The sequence below is a fragment of the Rosa chinensis genome, chromosome 2 (assembly GCF_002994745.2).
Source record: "Rosa chinensis cultivar Old Blush chromosome 2, RchiOBHm-V2, whole genome shotgun sequence".
Taxonomy (NCBI): Eukaryota; Viridiplantae; Streptophyta; class Magnoliopsida; order Rosales; family Rosaceae; genus Rosa; species Rosa chinensis.
In genome coordinates this window covers 61,660,215-61,684,026 of record NC_037089.1, presented here as the reverse complement: position 1 = coordinate 61,684,026, position 23,812 = coordinate 61,660,215, and the positions used below count along the sequence as shown (strand labels likewise).

Sequence of the window (23,812 nt, the reverse complement as noted above, 5' to 3'; positions counted from 1 at the left end):
GTGTTCTTGGCAAAAGAAGGTAATAGTAGATTTTTGGGTATTGAATTTCTCGCTGACGATGCCAAACACGTGGAGGGAGATCATCGGAAGTCCGTTCCGGATGGCAGAGACTTTATCGGGAATTTGGGGAAGAAGAAGAGATAGAGAAGAAGTTGAATTTTTTTTTTTAGAATAAAAACTGCCGGGCTTAAAAAATAGAGAGAGGAAAAAAAATTAAAAAACAAAAGTCTGAAGTGACCAAAATATCCCTTAAAATAGAGAAAAATTCAGGTACCCTCCCCAAACTATTCTGCCAATGCCAATTTGATACCCGAACTCTTAAACATATCAATGTGATACCCAAAACCTTATATTGACATCGATGTGATACCTCCGTCCAAAATTTGTGACGGTTCCGTTAGAAAAATGACGTGGCAAGCACATGAAGACCAAAAACAAAGAAAAAGACCAATTTACCCTCTTTTTTTGTTAATTCATTTTTTTTCTTTTTCTTTTTCCTTCTTCATCTTCTTCTTCTTCTTCATCTTCTTCTTCTCTGATGATCTGGGAACTTTCCCATAAAACTTGACATCATCATCATGAGGGCGCCGATTGGGATTGGGGGCGGTAACTGTCATAGGGTGGACCTCGCAGTCGAGGCCGAAATGAGAATTCTCGAAGAGGACGCCGGAGTGGAGGAGGCTGGGGCAGAAGATGGTGAGCTTGTGGCGGTAGAAGCCCGAAAGCTTCTCGGGTTATTCGACCTATATTCCGACTCCGGCCACGGCTGCAAGTGAGACCGGTGGCGGTAGTTTCGTCTTGGCAAGGTGAAAAAGCCTGCGGTATCTTTGTGTCCACCCGTCAACTTGAAAGAGAGAATCAAAGGGGAGAAGTTTCTGATTTTTCCGGTCATGTTTTGTGTTTTCCGGCAACTGTTGACGATAATCAAGGTATTGATGTTCCTCTATTTGTCGAGCTCTACATCACTGTGCCATCAATTTTCAGTTTTGATTATGATTGGACGAATTGGAATTTTGGGGGTTTTGAGGCTACTGTGTGTTCGAAGTTGATGTGGTGTATTGATCAATTGATGTTCTTCAGTTAATTTCCGATCAATTGATGTTCTTCAGTTACAGAGCTTTCTTTTTGTGATCTCAATCTTTGGTTTTGATTTGCTGGTGTAGATATTAGATGATAAGCAAAGAAGAAAAAGATAAAGTGTTAAAGGTCATTATCAGTCCCCTGAAGTTCCGATTGGGGATTCTCCGCCGAGGACGGATGATGAGGGTGGTGGGTCTTCCTTATTGGTTTTAGCCTACTGTTTGCTTGCTTTCTGATGGTGGAGTGATTGATTAGAACATCAATAGCAAGTAATGATAATAGTGGAGTAATATAAGGGATAGAGAGAGAATGAGGGGGTCAAATTGGGGTCACCAAGAACTACAAATCGAATTTCATGGCTTTCTTCATTTAAATTCACATATATGATTATATTGAGCGATGATGATGGAGATAGAACAAAATGTTTTATCTGGGTTTATGACATACTGAATTTATCTGGGTTTGATTTTGAGTTTGTGAGCATGATGGAAAAGACAAGAGAAGCTAGGGTAGTAGTAAAGTAGGCTTAAGCATCATCGACTCCTCATGATGATGATGTCAAGTTTTCTGGGAAAGTTCCCAGATCATCAGAGAAGATGAAGATGAAGGAAAAAGAAAAAGGTAAAAAATGAATTAACAAAAAAAAGAGGGTAAATTGGTCTTTTTCTTTATTTTTGGACTTCATGTGCTTGCCACGTCATTTTTCTAACGGAACCGTCACAAATTTTGGACGGAGGTATCACGTCGATATCAATATAAGGCTTTGGGTATCACATTGATACGTTTGAGAGTTCGGGTATCAAATTGGCCTTGGCAGAATAGTTTGGGGAGGGTACCTGAATTTTTCTCCTTAAAATATGACACCTATCACAAGAGTTGACGCCATCATTGACGGCGTGTACGAAAATTAGGTAGAATTGGAAACTCCAGGTACTAATGTGATAGTTTCGAAAATTTGGGTATAATTATCAGTTGATTAGGTCGGTTCTATAATTATCAAACCAAATGGCAACACTGTTACTGGTATGGATTTATCATTTATGTGTCCAAATTCTCTATTATGGGCAATATAAATATATGATTAACGGTTCAAAAGTTATATTAATATTTAAAGATCATTTTTGCAAAATATTATTCACTTTAACTCATTGAATTACATCAAATATAATTAAGTGATCATTTGATGAATTACATCAAATGTGCTGATCACAAACTAGTGGGAGTTGGGACTCTAACTCTAGACATGGGAGTCCCATACTAGATAGCATTGAGTTTTTTTTTTAACTGCTTTATTAAATGAACCTAAATAAAAAGACTAAATGACATAGTAGAAGAATATAGCAATTGAGAACCATAATTGAATTATGAAAAAAAAGTTCTAAATAGAAAAATAAATTTATAAGATACAGATAATAATAAAATGATCAATGAAGAATCTTCAAAATAACAAAGAACATAGGAGAATTAAAGGTGTTGGAGTTCAACAATGATTTCTAATATCTCTTTTGTCTATAATTTATTTATTTATTTCCTTTTAGTGGCCAGTGAATTGAAGCTTTACTGGAATGCTGCACTCTAGAAAGTGAAAGTCGCCCATTCAGTAATTTTAACGAGCAATCATCCATCAGCAAAGACCCGCCGCCCCACTCCTTTTTTTTTTTTTTTTTAAGTTTTTTTTTTTTTTTTTTTAAGAGCACTGACAAAGAATTGTTGATCTTTAATAATTGGCGTCAAAATAAGGGAGTACTCGTGAAAAATACCAAATATGTATGTATATCAGTGTCAAAACTCTTACATGGACCATTAAGAAACGCAATACGTATTATTTAAAAAACCTTTTATTGTCAAACCCTTCGTTGCTTATATTTCAACCTTTTGCAAAGAAAAGACGAAATATTAAGAGGAAGAGGGGAAGAAGTGAAAGAGCATGAGATTTGAAATGTAAAAATGCCACTTCATATGTATATATTTTTTGAACCCTTGAACCATAGTTCGATTAATTACAGTCTCTACTACAATTTTCACATAAAACGAAAACGAACAAGGAAAGATCTACCACTTTAAGGACTGGAGTGGTTAGACTACTTGCCAACTCATGAGGCAATCTACCATATGTAATGAAAGCAATCGAACACTTATAAGCAAAATCCTAACACGTATAGTAGAACTTATTCCAATTCGGAACACAGCACCAAATGCAATCAAATACTCACCTACAAAAGTTTCTGTCACCATTACATGAATTTTTGTACATAGAATAAATTTTGCTACGTAGCAGTATGTACTTGATGATGATGATATGCCACCATATGTGGATGTAATATTTCGTTGTTTGTGGACTCTGTTCTCCATCTGCTCACCATAACAAATCACAAAGCAAGGGACAGACAATTAGAGAAGAAAAAACAGTTTCTTTAATTTCAAGTTAAAGAAGTGATAATCAATTAAGTAAAATGGAAATTCTTCGAGCTTCATCAACGGATTTCACCTTCTTCCCAATCTCCAATGTGAAATTCATCCTCTTCATAAACATGTTCAAGTTCATCCCTCTTCAAATAGATGCCCAACTTCTCAAGTGTCAACCAACGATACACCCTGTAACAAGAATCCTGTTTGATGCCACCAGTGCACAACAAGTTGAGTTGTTGAAGATCTTGTAAAGGATTCTCGACTTTCAATCGAGCAGCCTCTTCAACCCTCAAAATTTCCTTACGAGCCTGTTCCCTTAGCCGTTTGATTCGGAGCTCCTTATATTTATTCACTGCACAAGTGATAGCAGAAGCAGAACCCTTCTCTTCGTCAAGGCCGCGCTTGATTCGGTGTTCCTTATCTTTATCCACTGCACAATCCACTGCACAAGTGATAGCAGAAGCAGAACCCTTCTGTTCGTCAAGGTTTCTGGATGACCTCTTGGCCCCTCCTCCTCTTTTGTTGTTGTTGAGTTGTTGAAGACTTAATGGACTAATAAGAGACACAGACCTATCCAAAGTAGCACAAGAAGCTTTTGAAGACCTAGTTTCAGGAAACCGTAATTTCCACTTAGCCTCAAAAACCTTACCAAGATTCTTGGCCATTGCATGCTGTTTTTCTCCAAGAGAGTAATACCATAACGCGTTTTGGAAGGTAAGCTTGACATCGGCCACAAAGGCATCAATACTGGAGTAGTTGTCTCTCTCCAACTTGGATTTGACGGTGGACAGATCCATAGGCCTTCGAACCTCCTGAGAATCAGGGATTCGAACAGCCACAGAGCCATGACGGTGATCAATTAGCTCCTGCAAGATCCCGCAACAAAGAAGCTTTTGGGTCTGCTCCAAACCTGTCATCGGCATCAGCTTTTGCTTCTTGGATGATGAAATCGTTGTGTCACCCACATCCTCTCTACGCCTTCTTTTAGAATCGCAACCCATAGCTGCAATTCTGAAGCGCAAAACCCAGGCTGCAATTCTGAAGCGCAAAACCCAGAAAGAGACGGATATAACGCAGAAACTAAGAGTGATCGAAGAAAACAAATAAGCGAAGCGAGTGCAATTGGAAATCCCTTATGAAACGCAAGACCCACACACTCGGAATTGGAAAAGGAAAGGGTCGGTCGTGCAATATATAGGGAAAAGGAAAGGGTCGGTTGCCAATACGGCGTCGTGCAATATATAGGGAAAAGGAATGGGTCGGTTCCCAATACGGCGTCGTGCAACCCTTCAAAAACCATTTTCAATTTTAAAAGATAATAATAATCTATACTATTATTAAGAGAGAAGAGTTTGTTAGCCAAAATCTAAAATTTTGAGAGAATTGACCCTTAAATATTAATAAACTTTGAGAATTAATTAAATCACAAGAATAATTAAGATATTTACAAAATGCATTTTTCTTTAAAAAATTTTAAAAAAAAATATCCACAACTCATTTTTCTCTCTTCCACTTTATTTTCTCTGCAATGACCTACTTTTTTTTCTTTTTTATTTTCTGAAAAGAAAAAAAAAACTAATAACTTACACTAACTCAATTCGAAACAGAGAAAAGAGAGGAGATTCAAGACCCACAAGCAGAAGCTCCAATGGCAGAACCAAAGCAAGAGCTGAAACACCTCTCAGGTATTATTTCTTTGTATTTACAGAATCACCAAGGTTATTATCTATTTTTGTTATTTATCTGCTTTCTTGGTTGCTTTTGCTATATTCTAGTTCATATTCTGAGTGAGATTGATCCATTAATATTCCGAATAAAAATTGAATCTTGATGATGGGTTTTGTGTAAAAATCGCATATTTATGTAGGAGAGGATTTAGATCATGTACAATGATTTACCTAGAAGTTAATCTATCTATCTATCTTTTTAGGTATATATTTTGATATGGCACATTGATATTCGCCAGGACATCACGCTGAGAAATCACCACATCATGACAAAGAAACGCATGGAACGTGTAATGAAATTGATGAAAACACCCCAATTGAGGAAGTGAAAGGACCAAATGTGTGTGAAAGGGTGAAGGAAGAAGTCGAAGCCATTGTGCAGGCGATAATTCACAAAGATTCCAGTAGCCATGACTCTTCTTCTAAGTGAGAGAGGTTGGTTGATTGAGCATCAGTTGTATGCAACTATAGCTAAATGAGAAGTTAATATTGTATTTTCGACCTTTTGTGTAACTTCTTTGATTGGAATGTTTGTTGAACTCTCTATTTACATAAAATGGGGCATGATTGTTGTAGTTTGGTCGCCGTTTGAAGGAACCCCTTTAATGAAAATGCTACATGGTTGTTTGGTACTTATTCTTTGATCATTACGTACTTTTCATATCATTATCAAAAACTTAAGCTAGGCTAGCTATCAACACGTACTCCCCAAATGTAGACGCCAAATAGCTCCAAGACCATTCTAGTTCGACCACAATCTGCTTTAGATTGCTATTGCTAAAATAAAATCTAAGACCATTCCAGTTTTGTTATAATATGTCCAATTGTTGGTCTATTCTTGTAGAAAATGAGTCGATTATGACGATGTCCTAGCCTTGGAAACTCACTTGATGAACTCATGCCGTGAATGATATTGTTGAAATGTTGAAATATAGAATGATCGATGTTTTGAATATGAAACCGCAGGTGGATTGCCCTGGAAAGTTTTGGATCCATAAACATTAAGGGTCAGGTGGGCAGAACCAGAAATTCTGGTTTCTGGTTTGGCCAAGGTACGTTTTATACTTTAACTCACCAGTTGGAATGTAAGATGTTGAACATTTCTTATGCTGTACTCATTAATTTCTTCTAAACTTTCACTCACTAGGATCATGACCTCTCTACAAATCTCAGTAGAATGTTTTGATATTTAAAACTAGGACTGAGTTCATTATTCATGGAGAACACAATTGATGAATCGGTTGTTCCACTCGCACGACTTTTATTTATTCGAGCCAACTCGCCTTTGAGCCTTGTCACCACCTGACTCATGTTTGGCCTTCCAGTTCAGATTTCAGATACAATCCCTTGCCAACTCAACAGCCTTCCACGCATGCAGAGTTGATGACGAAATCTCCTCGTAACTCAGGATCCCAATACTTTTGATATCCCCATTAGAAAGCATGGAGCTAACCCATTGACTTACATGACTATTCACTTGGGCTGTTCTTGATATCACAAGTCGGCTAGTTATTATCTGCAAGAGAACAACTCCAAAGCTATATACATCGATCACTCTTCTCTTCATGGCTATCATCATAAGCTTACAATAGATATAGATATAGAAATTAATTAAGAAACAAGTCTCCACAAGTCCATGATTGATCTTATGGATTTGATATGCCCATATGCAGAAGGCTCAGCTGGGTGGCCTCGTGCATTCATGTGAAACTCTTTAGTAACTCCAACCACACTACTCCATCATCATCATTCTCTCTTCTGTGTGTAAAACTACAAACTAGCTAGGCCAACCTCTCAAGTCCCATTCATTCCCATCCTTCCTCTCATTTTATATGGTAGGGGCCTAGAAGCCACATGCGCTTTGCCCTCTTCTCTTTTCCAAAATAATCTTTCATTAAAATCATTATATAAATCCCTATGAGTATGCCAGTATAGGCAATGCTATCCCTTTCTCTAATGGCCAAACAGTCTTAAACACAAGAAAGGGTCCTCAAATGTGATGAAAGTGAGAGAGTAAAAACTGCTGGACCTCGTCTATTTTTGGTGCAGAACTTATGAACAAACAACCCATATAACCCTTGTGACCATAAGGGAAAAAATAATGCTATTCGATCCTGTATTGTTCTCTGGAAGGTCTTCATATTTATTAGGCGACTTTAAGTTAAAAAGATGTTCACATCCAATGTTTGTAAAGGAAAAAAAAATAAGACCCAAAAAGGCCTGAGAAAAATGCTATAATTTTGTTCCAGTGAAAATATTGTATAGCATGAGAGAAGACGAACAAAAATGACATGGAGAGAGATGGTATTTGTCACCATACCTGAGCTTCCTTGTTAGGAAGGAAGGGAGAATTATGCAGTACGCTTCACTTGAGAAGAAGACTTGCCAAAGTGAAAAAAATTGTTCATTTCCTATACAGCAGACGCAGACTATCTATAAGTTTGTTTTGTTTACCTTCACCTTTCCATCATAGTGAATTGGTTTCCTAAATGTTCTTGGCTCAAGTTTGTTATGGTCAAGTCTCAGATCTCAAAGTCATGTGCATGAAATTGAGAAACTAATAGTTGCATGTGGGGGGGGGGGGGGGGGCGGCTTCAATACAACATAGACATGTGAATAAGAGTTTCAAACTTTCATCAAATGATAACGACGATTAAATTTGTGCAGACATGATACCTTCTAAGACAATCCCACAAAATGAGTAGAAAACAAAGAATGACTTGAAAACCCTTGTTTTGTGGTAGTTTTCCTTTCTGAAAACAAAGCTTTAACAGTTAGATTCTTGGAAGAGATTTTGCTCTGATAAACTGTTTCAGAAGGGCTTTCTCCTCATCAATGCGCTTCTTTTCTTCAGGATCCTTTGGTCTAAACTTTCTTTTCTCTTCCAGAATCCACTTGAAAACTTCGAGTTGTTGATCCTCGGAGATTGGTTCCCGCTATTTCACAGGCTCTGTGATGGTTGGCAGGGGTAGGGGTTGTTAAAACTACATGATGCAACAAACAACACATCAACCACAAGATCATATCATACAACACACATCAAGAACAATAAACCAGCTGCATAACAATCACATAATCTGCAGAATAGCTTTCCTAGCTGCACTAGGACTCCACCTGGATCATTGACGCTTTGGATCCCTGCAGAAACAACTTGACCAAGGTTAGACATCTTGAGCAACTGGAAACGAGAATGAATAGTTGCAGAACTAGAGCAGAAAGCCTTCTGTATGTCAACACCAAAAGCTTCAAAATGGGGCTGAACAAAATGCTTAACAATGGTGATGAATACAGGGACTTTGCTCCTTTATATATTGGCCAAAACCACGCGTTAGACTCATCCCATAAGGAGTCCAACACTTCTTCATGTTTATCGAGATAGGAGACTTAGAGTTTATCACAAACACTTAATGTAATTCAGGTTGATTACAAATGAGTTCCCTACTTCTACTAGGAGATATACACCCACGTAGATAACTGGAATTAGAGTTATATTCATGTACTTCTTGTTATTTACATAGGATTAAATCAACTGGTTTTATCTCAATGTGATTAAGATAATGTTAAGTCCACATATTCTAACATTCTCCCACTTGGACTAACATTGTCTGTACATAACACAATTGAACCAATAACCCCATATAGACAACAAACTGAAGTGTGCACTGAAATACACAAAAACTCATAGCTCATTCAGCTTGGTCAATTTACAGAAAATAATGCAGAACCTCAAACCAATTTTGATTAAATAACCAGATTGATTAAAGATCACTAACATCAAATACTGCAATCACATAAGCTCAAAGTGATAATAAGAGCAAAATTTGGATAAGTATATCTACCTGCAAAAATCCAATGCTCATAGTCCAACAGAATGATTTTGACAACTCAAAATCTTAACAGCAAAACTGAAAATACTAGTGAACTGATATTTGCTTAACTGAAAACTGAAACTGAACCTGCAAAATTCCTCAATGCAGAAAAGTTCACTTGACAACACACACTGATATTTTAAAGTTCAAGAACTATAATTTTCAAGACTGCAGAAATTAAAATAATGCCAAAACGAAAAGAACACATAAATGAAATACCTCATTTTATTCAGAAACTGCAGTATCAAAATTACAAGCAAAAACAAAAACGACAATAACTGGAGCAAGAATCCTATTACACAAAATAAAATTCTAAAAATTAAAATTGGCTCCCACTGAACTCAAGCCTCCAATTCAGATAGAATTCCCATGTTCTTGGTATGCTTCTGAAAACTTGTAACTGATAATGCTTTAGTGAAGGGATCTGCTAGCTGTGACTCTGTATTTATGTTCAAAACATTTATCTCACCATGCTTCACTCTTTCTCTAACACTATAGAATTTTAAAACTATGTGTTTAGAGTTGTTGGACCTCTTACTGTTTTTACCAAAAAATACTGCAGCCTCATTATCACAAAATATCTTCAATGCATCTGAAACAATTGAACTTAATACTTTAGTATACAATAGAAATTTTTTGATCCACAAGCCTTCACAGACTCCTTCATAAATGGCTATGAACTCAGCCTGCATAGTGGAGGTTGAAATCAATGATTGTTTCATGGTTTTCCATGCAACAGCCTCTCCTGCAAGCATGAAGACATAACCAGATGTGGACTTTTTAGAATCCGGATAATGGCCTGCAAAGTCTGAATCAGTATAGCCAACTAGTTCAAGCTTCTTAACTTGTCTGTAAACTAACATGTGAGATTTGGTTTTCTGCAGATATCTAAGCACTTTCTTTCCTGCAACCCAGTGTTCATGGGTAGGATTAGACTGAAACCTAGATAAAATTCCAACTGCAAATGACAAATCAGGTCTGGTGTAGACCTGTGCATACATTAGGCTACCAATTAACCTAGCATAAGGCTTGCTTTCCATATCAGACATCTTCCCCCCATTTTTAGAATTTTTGTTTTTGGACAGTTTGTCACCCTTTGTCATAGGTGCATCACCTGAAGCACAAGATTCCATACCAAATCTCTTCAACACTTTTGTGATGTAATTGTGTTGAGATAAGCCTAATAAGCCTTGTGACCTGTCTCTCTTAATTTCAATTCCTAAAACATAGGATGCCTCACCCAAATCTTTCATGTCGAAATTTTTAGACAGAAAAGCTTTGGTATCTCTAAGCAATTTAAAGTCAGTACTAGCTAAAAGAATATCATCCACATACAGTATAAGAAAAATAAAATTATTCCCAACTGTCTTAATGTATACACATTCATCTACAATATTTTCTGAAAAGCCAAAAGATGAAATCACTGAATCAAACTTCTTATACCATTGTCTAGAAGCCTGCTTAAGTCCATAAATTGATCTTTTCAGTTTGCATACATGATCTTCTTTTCCTGTTTTCACAAAACCTTCAGGTTGTTTCATATATATGACCTCATCTAACTCTCCATTCAAAAATGCTGTTTTCACATCCATTTGATGCAGCTCCATATTATAATGAGCTACTAGAGCCATTATAATCCTAAATGAGTCTTTAGTTGAAACTGGAGAGAATGTTTCTGTATAGTCTATCCCTTCCTTTTGTGTGAAACCCTTAGCTACTAGCCTGGCTTTATGCCTTTCTACATTTCCATTTGCATCTCTCTTTGTCTTAAACACCCACTTGCAGCCTATTGGTTTTTGATTTGGGTTTGGTTTAACCAATTCCCATACTGAATTCTGCTGCATTGACTCAATCTCAGCCTTCATGGCCGAGGCCTTCTGCCATTCTTCAACTTCATGGCTCTCAATAGCTTGCTTGAAGCTTGAATGATCATTATCTTCACCTAGGATATCAGTTTCTTGCAGGTACACTACAAAATCACTATCTTGCCCATATACTGGTCTTCTTTCTCTCTGGGATCTCCTAGGCTAAGTTGGAATTTGTTCTTCTGTAGGGTTATTTTCTAAATGGACATCATTCATAGGTTCATCTATATGAGGTTCTAAGCCTATTGGTTCTTCTAAAGCTTGATTTTGGCTTGGAGTTTCTGTATCTGCATTGTTTGACTGAATTAAAGGTAAGATATTCTGTAAATTTTGATTTTCAGTAATTTCTTCTAACTCCAAGGACAAGTCTTCAAAGTTAGTATTACTAAATCCTTCATCCAGAAATTTTGCTTGATGAGTTTCAAAAGTTCTGGTAAAATTTTGAGTTGCATAGAACCTATAGCCTTTAGATTTCTCACAGTAGCCAATAAAATGGCAACTGACTGTTTTGGATTCAAGTTTCTGTGTCTGTGCATTTGGCAACTTTGCCTCAGCCTTGCATCCCCACACATGGCAGTGATGCAAGCTAGGTTGCCTTCCACACCATAACTCAAAAGGTGTTTTGTCTACTGATTTACTGGGTGATCTATTGCAAATATAATTTGCAGTCTTAAGAGCTTCACCCCATAAAAATATAGGTAGGCCTGTAGTGCACATCATACTTCTCACCATGTTTAATAAAGTCCTATTTTTCCTTTCTGCTACTCCATTTTGTGTAGGATTATAGGGAGTTGTGTACTGAGCCTTAATGCCATTTTCCTGAAAATATAGTGCAAAAGGACCCTTCTGCTGGCCTGCTTTAGTGTGTTTCCCATAGAACTCCCCTCCCTTATCAGATCTCACTAGCTTAATTTTCTTCTCTAGTTGCAATTCAACTTCAGTTTTATAAATTTTGAATGCATCTAGAGCTTGTGATTTTTCTGACAGTAAATAGATATAGCAGTACCTGGAAAAATCGTCTATGAATGTGATGAAGTAAAAATTTCCACAGATAGTTTTGTGTTTAAATGGACCATATATGTCTGTATGTATTAGTTCTAATAGGTTTTGACTTCTTAAGGCCTTTTTCTTTCTGCAGTTTGTCAATTTACCTTTAAAACACTCAATGCAGTCATTTAAATCAGTATAATCCAATGCAGGTAAAATTTTGTTTTTCTCGAGTGTTTTCAGTCTTTCTTTAGATATATGGCCTAATCTTCTATGCCATATATTTGCAGACTTATTATTGAACAATGTTCTTTTTGTACCTGTGACAGTGTTATCCTTAATAGTGTTTTGATTATTTTCAATCAACATAATCTCCTGTTGAGCAACAGAACAATTTAATTTCAAATAATCATGCATAAACACACCACAGCCAAGATAATTTGAATCCTGAAACAACTTTATTCCACTGAAATCAATAATGAGTTTGCAACCAATCTTAACTAAAAGACCTACTGAAATCAAATTCCTTTTCAAAGAAGGAATATAATAAACACTATCTAGAAAAAGAAAATTTCCTAAGCCTAAATCAATCTTCAGAGTCCCAATGGCCTTAACTGCTACCCTCGAACCATTCCCCACACAGACTTGGACCTCACTTTTCTTTGGTGTCCTCCTGTTTGTTAAACCCTGCAAGGAATTCGTAATGTGTATAGGTGAGCCTGAGTCTAACCAGTAAGAGTGAGATGCTATATTAACAAAATTAACTTCTAGAGAAAAGACAGAATTTGGAAAAGACTCACCCTTCTTTATCACCCAAGCCTTGAAACCACTGCAGTCTCTCTTCATGTGCCCTATTTTCTTGCAAAAATAGCACTTAAACTTAAAAGGTTTCTCAGCTTTATGTTCTGCAGGTTTGCCGGGTACTTTAGTGGTGGTAGTCTTCTTGGCCTTAAGTTTGTTCTATTTCTTCCACTTAGGCTTCTCAACTAGGTTGAATGCAATAGCTGGTCTGCCTTGCTTCCTGATTCTCTCTTCCTCTACTACACAGATAGAAATTAACTTGTTCAAATCCCAGTTAGACTCTTGGGCATGGTAGGAGGTTCTCAGGTTACTGTAGGTGTTAGGCAATGACTGAAGTGCCACATGCACTACCTGAGAGTCTTTAACTCCCATGTCTAAATCCCTCAGCCTCGAGTTGAGGTCAATTAGCTCCATAATGTGCTCCCTCACACTTCCTTTTCCTGAAAACTCCAGCTCATTAAATCTTTTGGATAGCCTAGCAACCTCAGCTTTGTCACTCTCTTGATATTTATCTCCTATGGCTTCTAGGAAATCCATGGCAAGCTCTGGCTCAATGATCGAGCCCCTAACTGTGTCAGACATAGAGGTTCTTATCACATTTTTGGCTTTCCTATTGGCGCTATACCACTCCTTATAGTATTTTCTATCTTCTTCTATGCTCTCAGTGTCTAGCTCTAATGGCTGTTCCTCAATCAAGCAAAGATCCATATTTTGATGCATAGACAGATAAAATTCAACTTGGTTTCTCCACTTCTTATAATTCCATCCATTTAGCAACTGAATTTGGCCTATAGTGACCACATTTAGACCTAAAAAACACAGAAAAATAAAGAAAATAAGATTTCTGCAGTAAAAGATTTTATCTGTGTGTTAATCTTTAAAACAAAATCATGTATTTGAATAACACAAGCAAAAGACATAAAATTCAAAAGCAGTCATGAGCTTTAAAATTTTAGCAGATACATGATATACAAGTCTGGGAATATTTGATGATTTGATGAATACAAGTCATATAGTTCAAGAATATGGGTATAGTTCAAGAATATGATATACAAGTCATGATATACAATCTCTTAACATAAAATCTGCTCAGTTTCTGTATGAACTTATTAATTTATGCCATGAAAATAACAATACTGCAGATTTTATGTTGGGAGATATATTCCTAATTGTTAACTAAAAACCATAGCATACTTAAAACAACCAATACTCAATCAAAATCATCAAATCATACCATCACAGTAATCATATAGTTCTCAAAACCAAAACTTCATATCACACGATTACAGTAAGTCATTCAACCATATATGCAGAATTCCTTCAATATGCATGATCAAGCATTCCAAATATGATTATGACAACCCTTTCCATATGCTAAACAGTAATCCATATGACAACCCTTTCCATATGCAGAAATTGAAATACAAGTTCTGGGATTCCCAATGAACATACCTTGGCCTCTGCTACAGCGCTGCAACAAATATTTATAGCGGAAGCAAAAGAAAACAAGCAGCAAATTTCAACCCTTCCACATGATCCAATCAATTCTAAAGAGGGGTCTTGAATCCCATAACCGAGAAATCTTCTCAGTGAGCCCTAACTCAATCCGATCCCTAAAGCAAAAGTGATCGTTATGTTCCAACGGTAATATTCTTTAATTTATATATTAATTTTGGACTCGGGTTTGGGCCTATTTGCTTAATGAATTGGATTAGTATTAAAGCCGGGTTAAAACCACTTAAGGCCTGCTTTTAGTCTAAAAAGAAAATATATTTTATTTTTTAGAAAATAGTTTTCACAATATGAATTTTCTGAACCAAAACAAAAAACGCATGATATGTGTTTTATGAAGTTCCTAAGCTCTGATACCATTTGTTAAAACTACATGATGCAACAAACAACACATCAACCACAAGATCATATCATACAACACACATCAAGAACAATAAACCAGCTGCATAACAATCACATAATCTGCAGAATAGCTTTCCTAGCTGCACTAGGACTCTACCTGGATCATTGACGCTCTGGATCCCTGCAGAAACAACTTGACCAAGGTTAGACATCTTGAGCAACTGGAAACAAGAATGAATAGCAGCAGAACTAGAGCAGAAAGCCTTCTGTATGTCAACACCAAAAGCTTTAGAATGGGGCTGAACAAATGCTTAACAATGGTGATGAATACAGGGACTTTGCTCCTTTATATATTGGCCAAAACCACGAGTTAGACTCATCCCATAAGGAGTCCAACACTTCTTCATGTTTATCGAGATAGGAGACTTAGAGTTTATCACAAACAGTTATTGTAATTCAGGTTGATTACAAATGAGTTCCCTACTTCTACTAGGAGATATACACCCACGTAGATAACTGGAATTAGAGTTATATTCATGTACTTCTTGTTATTTACATAGGATTAAATCAACTGGTTTTATCTCAATGTGATTAAGATAATGTTAAGTCCACATATTCTAACAGGGGTTTCTCAGTAGTAGGAGTTGTTTGAGCAACAGTTGAAACTGCAGTAGTAACTTCTTCCTCCTCATCTATCTCTTTCTTTTTCGTCCGCATGAACAAGTAAGCTACAAATTAAGTGCACTACATCAAACTAAGAATCAAACTGTCCAGGATGGGGACCATAACTGACTACAATAACAATGCGAGGAAAAAGCAAATAAATTACCACAGCATTCCTCTAAACAAATCTTAAATATGCTTCTTTTGAACTAGTTCATTAATTAACAACTATGCCAGGCACACATCCTGTGTCCATACCTACCAAGTGTTGGTGTAATGCAAATTCTATGTACCCACTTATAAAGAAAGCGATTTAAACCATCCCTAATTTGTCGCAAAATGCAGCAGGTTTCAAATGTTACACCAAGTGAAACATAAACATACTGGCAAATGATGTTGTATGTGGTACAACATATGAAAAGGGGAAAAGAGAAGTCATATCCATCCAAGTTATTATAAGTTTACACTCAAACAGGTTCCTTTAGATAAAATTCATAATGCAGGTTGTTCTCTTCTACTTTCTTTCCTTGTTTTGTGGGGGAACAGATTGAGAAAGATTCTCTGCTGGCTTGTATACCTCCACACATATCAGTTAATGTAGGAAGTAGGAAGCCTGGAAAGTTAATTCGTATACATACTCGAAATCAGGATACAAAGAATGATCAATTTGTCAATATAAACATGCTTAAGCATAAACAATATAAACCCCAAAGGACTAACCTAAAGATGAAATTATAGATCTTCCCATTGATCAATTTATGGATGCAACCTCTTTATGGAACCAAGACAAGCTAAAGCAGACCTAAGACTTTATAGGCATACAAGAAATAAGCTCCTCCCATAGAACTGAGCAACTAAGCTTTACTTGATAGCCAAGTAGATAGGCATCCAATCCACTTTAAACAACAATTCATTGTTAGATTAGGATTACCGGACTCGCATTACACTCTAATTACACTACTTACTCTGCAAGTAATGTGTTGGGCTTAACTAAACAATGTATTGTTCAAAGTCAGTTTCAAACTACTGATATCGAACTGAGCCGCATTTCAGCTTTCATACATTCATTCACTCTATGTACATATTGATACATAAATACACATTTCTGAACACAAAAGGAACCACAGGAAAGCAGCAATCGTATTTTGATTAGGTATCTTCCTCTCTAAGCTATCGTCATAATGTTTGTTTGGAATATGTCCCTTAATATCAATGCCAGGAACAAATCCCAAGTTTTAGGGTGATACACATTCTATATAGTATATACCCATTCAGGGTTAAAACAACCATCCCTAACGTGTTCCAAATAAAAGCAGATAAGGCAAACTGTAATTCATCATTTCAAGTAAACAGAGATTACGATCTGACAACAAGACCTTCTGTGCTGGTCGAGCAAACAAAGATATTTGGATTCTTTTTTTCAAAGAAACAAAATTTTATTAAACACAACTTACAGTAGGACAGGACAAAGTAGGGGTGTCCAGTGATTAGCTTCATCATTAGAACAGCTAAACAAAACATCTCGTAAGAGAACTTTGGAAAAGAGGACACAGACAACTAAGAGGCAACAGCCATCCAGTCTAATGAAATAGGCTACAAAGAATTATCTCGAACCCAAGAGAACTGACGCCCAAAGCCAAAGGATGAAGCTGTAATATCTACAAAATTTGAACACATGTGTAAGTTAGGGATGACCCAGAAAGCCCTCTCTTTTCCAAAACAAAAATAGACATCCAGAACTAACCTAAAATAGAACTCCTTGAACTAACCCTTGCAAAATCCAACATTAGTTCCACAACCTTGTGTATTCTCTTTGGATTGATCTGACATATTTATTTGCGGTGACACTTCTCTCATATCTGTTACCACTCCCTTTCAAGTCTCTACACACACACACACAAATAATACACACCTACACACACACACACACACACACACACATATAGAGAGAGAGAGAGAGAAAGAGAGAATATTCATGATGAGATCTCCAGTACAACAGTAACAGAACAACCACAAGTATCATATGTACCTAGCAACTTTTAAATTGTTTATATATTTATGTAGCATTTTTCCAATAAGTTCAACATTAATCATCTTTCCTATCGAAAATTTGAAGCTAAAGTGGGAAGCTACCACAGTATCAAGTATGGATATTTTAAACTTCACCCTCCAGTATATTTTGAAGCATCAAAAATTTCTTGTAGTGGACTAGAGAAGTTAAACTCCTAGTGCAACACAATAACATCCAGTCCCCTTTGAGCATTAATAACTACACAGGGGGAACTGTACAGAGTTTATTATAACCAACTTAACATCAAAATGTAACCTATATATATATACCAAGTTAAAGATAAACTACGGTACTAAAAACATCTTATCATATAGTACAAAATGTGAAAAAGGGGAAAAGGTTTAAGAAAAGTCAGATTCACCTAAGCTATGTGAAGTTTAGGCTTTTATACACCTATTTATTTCATACAACCGAGAGGCACTTGCCTGCAATGGTAGATATACTCCGTTATACGCTGAAACATTTTATTGTTGTTTTCTTCTTCATTTACTGTTTCTATCACACTGAGAAAGTGCTTATTAGAAGTCATTGTAGGAACTAGGAGTTGTGGCAAACATACTGTGTAACCATCTCAGTAGGGTAGTTACAATTTTGATTGTAATTAGCAGCAGTGTATAGTGACCGGTTAATACATGTGAATTGCCTATAATCCAACATAGAGCTCTTAACTCTTAAGACCACGAGGATGCTAATCCCGAATTAAATTAAGGAATTTAAGAAAACATAATGCTCCAAGGGTTAATACTAGAACTAGAACTTAGTCTTGTAAAACTGGCTTTGCAAGGAAAAGGTGCCTAAGACTAAGAGTGCATATACAAGACTGAAAGACTCATTTTATCGAATTGTTCTTGATACTAGCCCGATTCACATGATATCAAATCAGCAAGGCATTTACCAATGCTTGGTGGTTTAAGTGGTAAGGAGCTTGTTCCCCTTAAGCAAGGTCTCGAGTTCGAGCCTTGTGAATGGAGCAGCCAATATTGGGAGAGATTCCCCCCTAAATGGAGTCCGACCCGACTCGAGAGGGATTAGTCCTTACTTACGGGTGGGGGATACCTTGGTTTAACCAAAAAAAAAATAAATTCAGCAAGGCATTTAATCCTTGCTATTACCACTAATTATGTGGAGAAACTTGATAGCAAATCGAAATAGAAACAGAAATAGAAATAGATTTCATTGATAGCAAAGGCCTAAATTACATATACCGAAAACTATATTAAAAAAAAAAACTAAAATTAAAAATTAAAGGCTCTAACAGCATCTGCCCCCGTAGGCTATATCACCATTTATAGCCTATCTCTCTCTCCCACCGTAGGCTAGTACACGCGCTTCAAAAAAAAAAGCCTGCTAACATTTCATAAGCCAAATTTGGCTTCCCATTTGGTAGGCTAAATGGTAGGTCCCATTTAATTTTTATGTTTTAATTCTTTATATATTATGTTTTATACATTTATAAAATTATAATTTTCTAATTGTTTAAGTAAACCCTAATTTGTGTTTGGCCCAAACTCTAGGTTACTTGACCTAGTGGTAATAGGATTAATTAGAAAGATCTAGATTTCTATTCAATGTACGATTACTTTCCTTGTATGATTGAGATTCTATGCATTGTAATCCTCTATATAAAAAGACCCCTATTATCAATGAGAATACACACCAAATTCCTCTTAATTTCTGATTCCCTAAAACACGTTATCAGCACGAAGTCCTAACCCTAAATCCCTAAATTCGTAGTCTTCAAATTCCTGATACCACCGCCGCCTACCTTGAAGATCCAAGTTCCAGAAAGCCAGAACCGGCCGGCAAATACCCGAATCGGCCCCCGAAAATACCGAAAGCCTCTCTGCCCTGTTCGAAGCCTTCCTCCCTACCTACTGCTGCCATACTCCACCAGAAGCTGCAGCTTGATCCCAGATCACCGGAGCCGAAAAATCATCACCGGAACCAGCCTTAAGATACCTGAACCGGTGACCTGAAAATCCCTAGCCGTGAACCGCCGCCTGCATCATCAATCCTGATTCAGTCAACCTTGCTTCAGTCAACGTTGCAGCCCACAGCCCAGAAGAACCAGAACTCGACCCAAAAGCAAAGAACCAGGCCCAACGCCCACTGACGCCAACCCAGAACCCGAGCCACATCAGCCTCCAGTCAGCTCCCTGTCAACACCCAGTTAGCTTGCCACGTCGGCATCAGAGTGCCACGTCAGCACCTCGGTCAACATCAGTCAACGACCGGTCAACCTTTTTCCGGCGACTTTTCCAGCCACTTTTAGGGCGACTTTTTCCGGTCAAGATTTCACTCAATTTTTCAAGGTAAACTTTTCTAAAAATTCCCCTTTTTGAAGTTTTTAATACTTTTCTCTTCTTTTTATCGGGGACTTTCAACATCCCTTCTTTTACCCCCATTTCTTCTTCATAGGGGAGACCAAAAAGCCGAACTGTGGGGGTTCGTGCTCACTCCAAGCTTGGAACTTGTAGAGTCCTCCAAACTTAGAGTTTGTTGAGAAGAAAAACGATCGACCACATACATCATTGTTTCGATCTAAATCCAAAACCCCTCTTGGAATCAGATTTTCTTGGAAGCGACTACGCTAAGAAAATCCCTAATTTCTTGGAAGCGACTACGCTCAGAAATTTTATAGCTTTTCGTGGTAGCCCTTTCGCTCCTAAACTAACCTTATTTTCTTGTTGTTTTTCAGAATGAGTAACCTGAACAAGTTGAGCTTCGCTCCACTAGAGACAACAGGCACAGGATACCACAAGTGGGTCCGTGATGTGCGCCAGCATCTTAAGGCTGATGAGATCCTGAGTACTATCCAAGAGCCAAGTCAGGACGTGCTTACTCCTCAACAAGCTGCTGCTTTTGAAGCAAATAGAGCTAAGAGAGAGGCGAATGAAGTTAAAGCCATCATTCTCATGACAAAGCACATGAATGACGCGCTCCAAAATGAGTACCTCAATGAGGAAGACCCAAGAAAACTATGGGTAGAACTCGAGCAATATTTTGGCAACGTTCGCGATTCCCTACTTCCAGACTTAGAAGTGAGATGGCATAGCCTCCACTTCTGTGATTTCAAGTCTGTACTTGACTACAATTCAGAAGCACTTCGTATCAAGTCTATGATGGAATTCTGTGGACAGAAAATCACTGATACGATGTTGATCGAGAAGACTCTCTCCACCTTCCCGGTCTCTGCATTAATGATAGCCAAAAACTATCAGATTGATGTCAATGCTAGACGCATCATAAGATTTCATGAGCTAATTGGTGCCATGAATGTAGCTGAAAAGCACGACAACATACTTGTGAAGAACTATAACTCTAGACCCGTGGGAACCAAGTCAAATCCGGAGTCTAATTATAGTTGCGCCTCCAAGGGAGGATGCAAGGAGCGAAACCCTAAGAATAAGGATAATTATGGACGTTCTGGTCCATATTCTAGCCCAAAAGAGGAAGGAAACCGCCAAGATAGGTGTGCACGGAACCGTGGAGATAAACATGTGAAGAGAGAGAGAGATGCCAAGCCTCCGGTTATGGTGGTAACGCCACCAAAGGCAATAACTGTCCTCAAAACGTTCCCAGAGCACCTCGATCAAGGGAACCTGACCATAATGATGCTTGTCTCAGATGTGGATCAACTGGACATTGGGCAAAAGCATGTAGAGCATCCCAGCAAGTTGCAAATGCATACAAGACGTATCGTGAAGCAAGGGAGGCAAACTACATGGAACAAGAAGATCAAGATGGCGATCTCGATCTAAGGGTGGAAGACTACAAGGATCAAGACCCAGAAACTGGCGGTTTTCATTAAGTCTTTTTATTTTCCAAGAGATGTAGGCAATTGCCATATTACTTTTGTAGTAGATGCCAATGATATTAGTCTTTCTTCAAAGTAGGCGTACCCAATGTAAGTGTGATGTCTAGGAAGGTTTTGAGATAAGTGGTACTTAAGTGAGCTTTGCTCCACCGACATCTCTCTACTCACTTGGTCACATTTGCATTGAAATTACCAAAAGGAGTTAGACATTACCATTGTTTTGCATTAGGTAGTTTATTGGATTAGATTCTTTTTGGTTAAAGAAACGATGATGTAATTCTGTTTGGCTTATTAATAAAAGTTGAGTGCTTTTCTTTATGACTCATTTTCAATTATGAGCTTTTCTTTTAGGAATGGATGAAATTCAATATCTTGTGGATAGTGCGACTAAGCTCACCATTCTACGACATAGGCAATTATTCTTAGAGATGTTGCCTACATATTCCTCTGTGACTACGATGGCTAGGCCATTAGGTTTAGTTCAAGGACATGGAATGGCCCAATTCCTATTGCCAAATGGCACCTTGATTAAAGTCACTGAATCTCTCTACGCTCCTAAGGCAAATTGAACCTTATTGAGTTTTAAAGGCATAAGAGCCAACGGATTTCATGCGGAAACGCATAATGAGAACAGAAAAGAGTTCTTTTGCATTACCTCTAATGATTGCCGACGAAAGCGCATCTTAGAGAACCTTATGTGTCAATCTAGTAGATTTTATGTCACTACAATTCGACCAATTGAATCCAATAATGTGATAAGAGAAGGTCTCTTGGATTCAGATACATATTGGTTTTGGCATGACCGACTAGGGCATCCTGGTCGTGATATGATGCTCTGTATACTAAAGACTTCACACAGACATCCATTCTTCAGAGTGAGAAGAAGCAAGAATCAAAAATTGATTCCTGGACTTAGCAAGATCGCAACAATTGCAGCATCTGGCGCTGTAGCCTTCTTGGGGTGCCATAAGGCTGCCCAAGTCCCATGTGATGACGCCATCAATGGTGCCAACCATGAGCATGACCCCATGGTTGTTCCTCCCAATGGCGATGATGCCATACATACTAATTCCCATGGCTCCAACGCCATGTTGGGAGATGTAGTCACACACTTTGCTTCTAATAGCGCTACAGACACGCATACCCAACCAAAATCCTCATTGGTTGCTTTTAGGGACCCTCACTCATTTTGCAAAGCTTTTTCCTAACGGAAATTAAGACCGAGACCGTCCTACGCAAAGGATCATAAAATACTCATTCCGTTCTTACAGAGAATCCAAGGGGATATCTGTGGATCAATTCAACCATCATGCAGATCTTTTAAATACTTTATGGTATTGGTTGATGCGTTGACACACTGGTCACATGTCGCGCTGTTGTCCACTCACAATGCTGCTTATGCTAAACTCCTTGCCCAGATTATCCATCTACGGGCTCACTACCCTGACCATCCAATTAAGTCCATTCAACTTGATAATGCTGGGGAGTTTACATCAAAAATGTTCGATGACTATTGCATGTCACTGGGGATTGATGTAGAGCATCCAGTTACCCATGTTCATACCCAAAATGGTCTCGCAGAAGCTGCTATCAAACGACTACAGATGATAGCGCGGACATTGGTTATGCGCACCAATCTCCCTGTTTCTTCTTGGGGATATGCAATATTGCATGCAGCGATGCTTATTCTTCTACGACCCACTGTAACCCAATCTTACTCTGCGTTACAGCTAGTGACTGGGTACGAGCCTGATATCTCACACTTACGCATTTTTGGGTGTGCCATTTATGTGCCTATTACGCCGCCACAGCGAACTAAGATGGGTCCACAACGACGAATGGGCATTTACGTTGGATATGAATCTCCAACCATCGTCTGCTATCTTGAACCCTTGACAGGCGATCTCTTTACTGCTAGATTAGCGGATTGTCACTTTGATGAGACAGTCTTCCATCATTAGGGGGAGATAAGAACACATATGTTCAACAGGAATAACAGGAATTGTCGTGGTCTATCCCCACTATGTCTCATCTCGATTCCCATACCGCACAGTCCGAACTTGAAGTGCGAAGAATAATCGAGCTCCAGAACGTAGCAGACACTCTGCCTGATGCATTTTCTGATGTTGCTAAAGTGACAAGATCACACATACCTGCTGCAAACGTGCCTGCAAGGATTGATGTTCCAAATAATGGACATAACGCTACTCCTGTGACACCAGGAGATGGTGCCATTACCCAGAATGGCAATGATGTGGCGTCTATGGCAGCAGGTCCCGCAAGGAAGCGCGGTAGACCGATTGGTTTGAAGGATACTCGCCCTAGAAAGAGAGCGAATGAGTCACAAACAAATCCTTTGATCATTTATACTCAGAATTTGTCCCATGAGAATGTTCTGGATTACGGTTATGTCCAAGAGACATCATTGGGGGAAGCCTCAATGTCAAAACCTATCCCTGAGAACGTAGAGATCTTTGTTAATTACACTAGTGTACATGGGACGTGGGAAAGAAACTCCATCATCATTGATGATGTATTCGCGTATTCAGTGGCGCATGAGATTATTGAGACCGATGACATCGAACCACGCTCCGTTGATGAATGCCAACGTAAAGCTGACTGGTCAAAATGGAAAGATGCGATCCAGGTAGAACTTGATTCTCTAGCGA

General features: G+C 38.0%; 2 protein-coding genes and 1 long non-coding RNA gene across 3 annotated transcripts; 1 reads left to right on the top strand and 2 right to left on the bottom strand.

Moving 5' to 3' along the window:
- Positions 1–3,274: 3,274 nt before the first annotated feature.
- Positions 3,275–4,518, bottom strand: LOC112189685 (transcription factor GTE9-like). Its single transcript, XM_040514872.1, has 3 exons — positions 4,139–4,518; positions 3,569–4,081; positions 3,275–3,432 (listed from the first exon to the last, which is right to left on the bottom strand). Exons 1-3 carry the CDS (start codon positions 4,488–4,490, stop codon positions 3,290–3,292), a joined length of 1,008 nt encoding a protein of 335 aa, XP_040370806.1. The 5' UTR covers positions 4,491–4,518; the 3' UTR covers positions 3,275–3,289.
- Positions 4,519–5,065: 547 nt separating this feature from the next.
- LOC112190334 lies at positions 5,066–5,755 on the top strand. Its single transcript, XR_002932356.2, has 2 exons — positions 5,066–5,174; positions 5,456–5,755. It is a non-coding gene; the product is annotated as an uncharacterized LOC112190334 (long non-coding RNA).
- A 7,142-nt stretch (positions 5,756–12,897) lies between these two features.
- On the bottom strand, positions 12,898–13,446 carry LOC112184695. The gene has a single exon (XM_024322935.1). The coding sequence runs from the start codon at positions 13,444–13,446 to the stop codon at positions 12,898–12,900; it is 549 nt and encodes a 182-aa protein (XP_024178703.1).
- Between the last annotated feature and the right edge of the window lie 10,366 nt (positions 13,447–23,812).

Bases quoted from the DNA above. Each gene is read 5' to 3' on its own strand.
- LOC112189685 (XM_040514872.1), bottom strand. From the start codon at position 4,490: ATGGGTTGCGATTCTAAAAGAAGGCGTAGAGAGGATGTGGGTGACACA. The intron at 4,082-4,138 runs GTAAGGTTTTTG...GGTCTTCAAAAG, and splicing joins TGCAATGGCCAAGAATCTTG to CTTCTTGTGCTACTTTGGAT. The intron at 3,433-3,568 runs GTGAAATCCGTT...TATGGTGAGCAG, and splicing joins CATTGGAGATTGGGAAGAAG to ATGGAGAACAGAGTCCACAA.
- LOC112184695 (XM_024322935.1), bottom strand. From the start codon at position 13,446: ATGGATCTTTGCTTGATTGAGGAACAGCCATTAGAGCTAGACACTGAG.